At 44.3% G+C, this 8,804-nt stretch overlaps 1 protein-coding gene across 5 annotated transcripts in view; it reads right to left on the minus strand.

Annotated features, from left to right (window-relative positions):
* MTIF3 (mitochondrial translational initiation factor 3) overlaps positions 1 to 8,547 on the minus strand; it is a 13,648-nt gene extending 5,101 nt beyond the window's left edge. For 2 of the 5 annotated variants that reach the window (XM_068527003.1, XM_068527006.1), the window contains exon 1: positions 8,454 to 8,547. Coding sequence is in view for 1 of the 5 variants with exons in the window: in XM_068527007.1 (XP_068383108.1) it covers positions 7,022 to 7,233 (212 nt within the window). In the remaining 4 variants the exon portion in view is untranslated. Of the gene's footprint in view, positions 1 to 141; positions 1,226 to 7,021; positions 7,519 to 8,453 lie in introns of those variants that run through there. The other 3 variants (XM_068527004.1, XM_068527005.1, XM_068527007.1) reach the window with 3 other exon arrangements.
* Between the last annotated feature and the right edge of the window lie 257 nt (positions 8,548 to 8,804).

An 8,804-nucleotide genomic window follows, 5' to 3' on the forward strand; every position in this document is an offset into this window, starting at 1 on the left:
GACGATGCCAGCTCATTTACTTCTCGGCGAGGCCTTCCCTGTCCACTCTGTCAACGGCACATCCCATCCTTTCAAACCCACGACCTTGCCTTTTAAAGAGATTCACTGCCGACATACGTTGATCTACACGTGAACACTCACAGTCTTTCCTCACTGGAACGTAAGCTTCGTGAGAAAACGTCACGTGTCTACTTCGTTCGCCGCCGTGCTCCTCACACTGGCGCCTACAGCCTGTCTCAGTACGTACAGCCGTCCTCGGTATCCACGTGGGACTGGTTCCAGGACACCTGGCACGGACACCAAAATCCAAGGATGCTCAAGTCCCTTATATAAAGTGCTGTAGTGTTTGCACGTAACCTATGCACACCCTCCTGTACACTTCGAATCATCTCTAGATTACTTATAATACCTAATACAATGGAAATGATATATAAATAGTTGCCTGGCACAGTTGCTTTTGGAACTTTCTGGCAATTTTTTCTCTTTCGAGTATTTTCAGTCATGGTTGCAGCCACAGATGTGGAACCTGTGGATACGGAGGGCTGACCGTATGTGCTGAATGACTGCGTGAGCCCAAGGGAACGGCCAGGAGGCAGGCGGTGTCTGCAGGCAAATCTCCAGGTCGTCAGGTACACCAGCGCCCCCCACCGCAGATGCGCCGTAAGAGCGCTCTTGTTATTCTAGAGATACTGAACTTTCCTCCGTGTATCTTCTTCCTTTGTTCAAAAGCTAGGGCCCTTTTTTCCAGGAGTATTCAATCATACCACTGTGTCAGTTTTCTTCTGGTGCTTTTCTATAGTATCGTGAGAAGATATTGTCAGATTTATGAATAAACCTTGAGTAAAATGATCCATGCTTTACAAAAAAAAAAAAAAATTCCCAGCTGGCATTTTAAACGTCCACCAACCTCAGTGAGATCTACGGCCAGACATTTCATCCACAATGAATGGATTACCTGATGGTCATTAGCTGGAGATGCAGATGCTGTAAAGGCTCCACAGTGGGATTGAACTGGGTTTTAAATAGCTGAGATACTTACTGCTCAGTAACAGACACTCAGATACTTGTTGCCATGTGGCGGAAGCTGGCAAACCAAACAGAAAAGTCTGAAGACACCGGAGAAGACTTTTCCATTTATCCTCAGAAAAAGAGCAGCAGCAGCAAGTCCCAGATTTCCCTCTGAGTCAGGATGAAACTAGCGGTTACAGACGAACGCTAGCGTGCCCTGTGTAATGCGTTATCAACACGTTACACAGAAAATACTACTGCAATAGGTAGGATTTTGTAAAACAAGGAAGCGAATAAACTAGGCACAGGAGAAAGATGAAAAGAAATTTAAGAACCCTGAGTTTTCCTTAAGGTTGAAGACACAGTAATTTTCTTTCCCCTATTCTTCCTAATTACCATTATTTCTCTAATTTTTTATAAGGAGGAAGTATTTTTTATACTAATAAATTCTATTTGTTTACAAAATAAAAACTATTTCAGAAAGATAATGTAGTTTTTTTTTAAAGCTTTAAAAATACTTTCCAAGAAGAGGAAAAGGTAAAGAGTAGAAAAATTATTATAATAACAATAATTGAATATAATATATAATTATTATATAATTATATTATATTTTATATATTATGATATATAATGTATAAATTATACATTATATAATTTATATGAATTATAAAATTTATAAAAACAAATTATAAAATGTATTATAATACTATATAAGTATATATTATAATTATATAATTATAATTATAATAATATATAATTATTAATGTAATAATTAAAAATGATTATTATTTACCTTTACTTTTTTAAAGGTTCTTTGCTATTATTCAAATTTTAAAAGGCTTTACATTTTCTTGACTTACACAGCAATTATGCTTCAACACTAGCTAAATTTTGGCTTTGGATCAGCAAAGAGGAAGATAACACCTGTTTCTTCAAAATAAACTCTTCATAGATAAAAATATAAATAACAGAGTTAGGGAAAAACCTGTGATATGAAATTTGAATTGGAAATATCAACATAAATTCAAGTAATTGAGAAACTTATTAGGAAAATTCTCAAGCATATACAGAAAAAACAGCAAAATAAAGGTCTAAGCACCCATCACTCAGCTCCTTGATTCGCAGCATGTGGTCCAACAGGCTTTCTCTCCACCAGCAACTACTCCCGGGACCCCAGCATCCGTGAACTACTTCCGAGTAAATCCTGTGTCATCAGTAAACACTCCAGTAAGAGCTGAGGACTCTTGTATGTTTTGAATAAACACAATAACACATTCCCAACTGATAATCAGTCCTCTATATGTTCAAATATCCAGTCTTCAGGTTTCCCTGATAGTATTACCATTTTGTTTACATTTTATTTACGGTTTGATCATATGAAGAGACTCCCACGGGCCAAATGTGTGATAATTTAAACATCAGTGACTGAAATTCATTTCAACACACCGAATATGCAAAAATCTATGAAAAAGAAAGACAGTTAGCCACAACTGTATGTGACTGCTACCCTGACTCCTTACTCTGGAAATTGGTCATTGAAAAAGAACTAAGCATTTATCCTACCTCTTTAAGAAGAACTGTAATCACCCCTAGTTGATGAAGAAAAGCGTTCTTTAGAGGAGAATGCCAGCTAATACATGGAGAAGAAAAGTAAAAGTAATTTGAAAACCACCATTTTGCCACCTTCAATCAAATCACTGACTCAGGCAAGGATGGATGCAAAAATCATTAGGTAAAAAGCTGATGAGGAAACAAGGTATTCAGGTGGCGCCAAAGGGTGACCCAAAGAATACTTCCAGACTGAAGCGGGAAATGCGCGCTCTGGCCGTCACCCCGTAACAGAGGTCAGACTCAGCATCCTGACAGTCTTAACACTCACCTCTTCACGTGATGGATGGTCCTTCCGTGAAGCAGTCCTGCCAAAAAGGTTAAACCTGAACCGCGTCAAGCCTCTAGACTTAGCGTCTAGTTTCCAAGGATACAAGGGCCAGACTAGAGAGGAACGAATGAGATGACACTACAAGGAAACAGTCTGACAAGTCCAGACTGTGGGACAAAACCACTGGCCTCAAGTCTTAAAAAAAGAAAAGTCAGTGTCCCTGGGAACTTGAATTAAAAGACTATGGAGGGCTTCCCTGGTGGCGCAGTGGTTGAGAGTCTGCCTGCCAATGCAGGGGACACGGGTTCGAGCCCTGGTCTGGGAAGATCCCACATGCCGCGGAGCAACTAGGCCCGTGAGCCACAACTACTGAGCCTGCGCGTCTGGAGCCTGTGCTCCGCAACGGGGGAGGCCGCGACAGTGAGAGGCCCGCGCACCGCGATGAAGAGTGGCCCCCACTTGCCGCAACTAGAGAAAGCCCTCACACAGAAACAAAGACCCAACACAGCCAAAAATAAATAATTGGAAAAAAAAAAAAAAAAAGACTATGGAGACATATGGGACTTCCCTGGTGGCGCAGTGGTTAAGAATCCACCTCCCAATGCAGGGGACACGGGTTCGAGCCCTGGTCCAGGAGGATCCCACATGCCGCGGAGCAACTAAGCCCATGTGCCACAACTACTGAGCCTGCGCTCTAAAGCCCACGAGCCACAACTACTGAGCCCACATGCCACAATTACTGAGCCCACATGCCACAACTACTGAGCCCACAAGCCACAACTGCTGAGCCCACAAGCCACAACTACTGGAGCCTGTGCTCCGCAACAAGAGAAGCCACTGCAATGAGAAGCCCACGCACCGCAACAAAGAGCAGCCCCCGCTCACCGCAGCTAGAGAAAGCCCACGTGCAGCAGCCCACGCGCAGCAACGAAGAACCAACAGCGGCCAAAAATAAATTAATTAATAATTTTTAAAAAAAAATTAAAAGACTGTGGAGACATACTCATAAAATTCAGTGTGTTTGAGAAAAAAGCAACCAAAAAGACATATGGGGGTAAAGGGAGAAATATCTGCATATGGGCTAGATTCGTGATGGATTAGATACTATCAGAGAAGTATTGTTAATTTTCTCAACTGTGGAAATGGCATTCTTAGGAACTCCTTAGGGAGCGTGTCATGACATCTGCAGCTTACTTTGAAATGGTTCAGCAGAAAATATAAATGTAATTATGGCAAAATCCGCAGAATCTAGGTTATGGTTATATGAGTGTTTACTTATTAATCTTTCAACTTTTCTGTATGTTTAAATTTTTTCATAATTAAAAAGGTGTTTTTTAAAAAGAATCAACAACCTACAAGGAGGAAAAAGTTCACTAGTCATGCCAATATGACTATCCCAGTCTGTGTAAGTTGTACATTTACTGTAATTTAATAAACGGGCACTCTGGCTTTATATATCTTAAAAAAAAAATTCCCTTCATTAGTTGTAAGTCTGTGTCTAAGTGGAGCCTATGTGCAAGGAACTTCACAAACTTAATGGCTGACTTTTTTTTTAATGCAAATTGCCTTTTTTTCTCCATCTGGTTTTCATCAAATCAAGTCTAAAAGTGTTTTACCATCATAAATGGTGATGGTTTCAGTTTAAGGTACTATGTGAACAATTTGTTGTTAACCGAAACAGCTAAAAGTTAACACAAGTCCTCTATTTTAGAGAAGTGGTTCTCAGAAAATGGGAGCCTACCAGCATCAGCTGGGGATGCTTTTTCAAAATACAAGATGTTTCCTCACCCCGCTCCTGTTAACAACCACTGGGTTGGGACCCCCCCAGAAAAAGATGACGTTAAGAAAATGAGTAATAAAACATTATAATGTAAGTGGGTTCAAGTAATTTAAGCTGGGATGTCTGGGGTTACCCTTAACCTTTCCAGGCTGATGCAAAATAGGGAGCCAATTTCTCTGATGAGATGTCTTTGATAACCTCTGTCAAATACATAACGGACCGAATGAACCAAATCTAAGTCAAAATAAGCACTTACTAGGAATCATGAAAAGCAAACCTCTTCACTTAATATCCAACTCATGGCTTCTGTACGGTTTAAATGACAAGTGAGCTGACAAAATTACGTGAGTGTTCCTACCCTTACCTCCACAACTGTCGTTTCTGAGACATACAAAAATATTTTAAAAGCCAGTTATCTTAAAGTCAGTTACTTAAAATGCACAGTTTAATAATATGAGATATCCATTTCTGATTCCATGATGACTCAGACCTTATTGAAATCACGCTATGCTGTATGAGCTGCATCTATTGGTCGTTTTAGTTCAGTAGCTAACTCCGTATTCTAGAAAGAAACACAGGATTTCTTTTTCTTCGTTGTTCTTTACTTACTTGAGATTGGATCACTGAAAAACTCCACATCCTCTAAGCACTGGAGGACAAACTGACAAATGTCCCCAGAGTTCCTCTCCTGCAACTCCTGCTACTTTCCATCCCCACTCCTCTTCTTGGACCTCTTCAGCATCATCCCTAGCTGTCCCAGGATGATGTAAGAAAAAAATGTCAATTACATGATTCCAGATGTACACAACAGAGTAATTTTAGTGTCTGACCCACATATTACAATAACTGGAAATAATTTAAACATTAAGCCATAAAGTGGGCAATTCTGAAATAAATATGTGGTACTTCCATATGCTGTGGGTTTCAGGTGAGCTTAGGGCTGCATCCTTTGTATTTTCACATTAGTCTTCAGTTGTCTGAAAGGAACCACATCCTTTGAGGACAGTTACCAAGTCCAGCTCGTACTGCTTGCCACATGACAGGCCAATAAATCGAGGGACGAGTCGTTGGGACAAGGAACAGTGACTTTATTTGGAAAGCAGCAGACCGAAAAGATGGTGGACTCATGTCCCAAAGAACCACCTTCCCCGAGTTAGAATTCAGGCTCCTTTTATACTGAAAGGGGAGGGAGTAAAGTCCTGGTTCCGGCCAGACTCCGGAGGGGATGTGTTATCTCTTCCTCCCTGCAGCCATTCACAGGTGGGCCTGGTCCGGATATTTTCTGTGATCTGAACAAAGGTATTTTAGCTTCACCTGGGAGGCAGGGTTCCCAGAGATGGGCCATTATGTATAATTTAAGCTTATAGGCAACATCCCTTTAGTGATTAACTAGAATACAAAGGTTCTTCCCTATTATAGGACTACTTTCCCCAACTTTTATTATGAAAATGTTTAAACGTTCAGAAAAGTTGAAAGATTGTACAGTCAACACCCCAATACTCATTCACCCAGATTCCACGGTTGCTTTCCTTGGTTTATCTATCCATCTATTTTTTCCTCTTTCCATCCATTTTATTTATGGTTTGATACATTTCAAAGTAAGCTGCAGACACTCGTACACTTCCTCCTCAAACACTTCAGCACGCATATCATTAACTAGAGTTCAATATTCATTTACAATTCTTTTCATTTTGAGGCAAAATTTATGTACAATGAAATGTACAAATCTTACACACATAATTTGACAACACCCTTGTTACCAAACTCCTATCAACTGAAGAGATGAAAATAACTTCTATTATTTGTTCACTCCCTGCTTTTCTTTCCTACATAGCTGACATTGTATATTGATACCTATGCTTTCCAGGGAGGTTGAATCAAAAGGTACATGGATTCTAGTGGACTAAGTATTTGTGAAATTAATTTTGCCAATTCCGATGACTTTAAGAATCCTCTCTCACGCCTTCCAAAGGAGTTTTACTAAGTCCTTCTGCTGGCAGGCCTGCCCACTGCCCCACCTGCCCCATCCCAGCCCGGGGTGAGCACTGCAGTCACCAGGCCTTTAGGTTGCTGTCCGCTGGCCCTGGTTTTGTACAAAGTACTCTCCACACTTAGAAGCTGTTGACGAGCTAGAACACTGATTAAAACACTGGAAAAAGCTAACATATATCTTGGCCAATTACTTAACCACATTGCTTTAGCCATAAAATTTTTTTTATTTTTTAGTTATTTTATTGAAATAAGTTAACCATCCAGAAAACATTTTTTGAAAAGCTCTTAAATCCTGAGCTCAAGACTCAATATTAAAAGTTGTCCTTATTCCTGTATATTAATTTTCTAAACGGTCATCTCACCTTCCAGAACTACCTATCTCAGTGACCAGCACCTCAGTCCGTCCAGAGCCACCTCGTCTTGTCCACTTCTGCTCTCCCGCACTCTCACAGCTAATCCAGCACCAAGGCTCCTCAGTCTTACTTCCGAACACCATAAATCCACCCACTTCTCTCCATATCCACTGCCACCACCCTAGTTTAAGACATCTTCCATCTCTCCTTTGGATTCCCATCCGTCTCCTAACTAGGCTGTTACACCATGAGCTCTGCAATCAGTTCTCCCCTCTGCAACGCTGGTGTTGTCCCCGCAGCCAGCGCCCGCCCACCTTAAAACTGCCTGAAGATTAAAGACCAAGAGCTTTCAGGAGGCCAAAAGGTCCTTCGCACCTTCCCGGCCTCACTCCATTCCAAACTTCCTTTATGCCTAAGCCACCCTGGCCTTCCCGATCTTGAAGCGCTCTTCCCCTTGGTTTAGGAAACCCCATTCCTGCCTAGCGCGGTCCTTCTCAGGGCGTTCCTCTGATTACCTCCCAGACTAGGCCAGCTCTCCCCTGGCCAACCCCCGCCTCCCCGGTCCCCGCTGTTTGCTTGTTGAGCTCAGCGTTAAGTGCGTCCACAGAACAGCTAATCTCTCCACGATTATACTTTTGTGATTATCTTGTTACTGTTTCTCTCAGACGGTAGGTTCTGTGAAGCAGGGAACGCATCTGGTTTACCCTTCCCTGCATCGCGCCGGGCACGGTCAACAGTGGCTGATTTTCCAGAGCCCTCCACTCTGCACTTCCTGACACTGAAGCCTCTCATAACCTGTACTTGGAACTGCGGCTCTTCAGTAAGAAAATGTATTTACTTCTTTCAGGAGTCTTTTGCCGTGGAGCCTAGTAAATGGTAAATGGGAAAACAAGAAAGCCCAGATCACTCAGCGACCTTCCCCACTACGCCGCCTTCTCTGGCCGCAGAGAAGAGCTCGCACTCCCTCCCCTGCTCCGCGCTGAGCCAGGGACTGGGGGGTGGGGGGAGCCCCGCACGCCAAACAGACCGGTCACGTGCACCTGCGGCGGCCACGCCCACCCGAGCCCCGCCCCCGCGGCGCGCCTGGGCTGGAGCGGGCCGTAGCGACGTACGGCCTGCGTGCGTGCCCGTACGTGCACCGGGATAGCTGGGCGGAAGGTCCAGGGGCCTGAAGGACCGGGGGCGGCGGGTCTAGGTGCTGCGGCTCCGGGGTGCGCGGACAGCGGCTTGGGCTCGAAGACGGCTTTACAGCCCGGCCGAATCCCCGAACCCGCGGCACGGTCTGCAGGGCTTGTCCGCTGGCGGGTGGGCGGCACTGAGCTTCCAGGGACAGGGACGCGGCCGAGCGCAAGGCCGCGTCCTCCGCAGGCACGTCCCTACGACCCCGTCCTCCCGCCGCAGGTCCCCTCACCCGCGCAGCGCCCCTTGCCTTTAGCTTTACCTGTTCCGGGCCGCCGACTGGTAAGGTTTGGCAGAAGGAGCCCGCAAACGGGCTCCGCCGCGAGACCCTTTCACCTTCCGTAGTGGGCGGGGCTTCGGCCTGCGTGTTTAAAGGAAAGGTGACGTGAGGAGGAGCGCCTTTCCGGCCGGCGGCCTAAAGTCCTCCGACAGAAAATGCGGAGGGCGAGGGGAGGTGCGTGCGGGAAGTTGCCGTTCACCTGGCTCCTGGCGCCGCAGGTGGTGTGGCGATCGGAGCTTCCCATCCCCTCGGTCCATTACGTTGGCGCCGACCACGGTGTGGCTGTATTCCCACTAGGCTTAGAGCTTTCGTACACGTCTTTTTTATTTAATA

The sequence above is a fragment of the Eschrichtius robustus genome, chromosome 18 (genome assembly GCF_028021215.1).
Source record: "Eschrichtius robustus isolate mEscRob2 chromosome 18, mEscRob2.pri, whole genome shotgun sequence".
In the NCBI taxonomy this organism is placed as follows: domain Eukaryota; kingdom Metazoa; phylum Chordata; class Mammalia; order Artiodactyla; family Eschrichtiidae; genus Eschrichtius; species Eschrichtius robustus.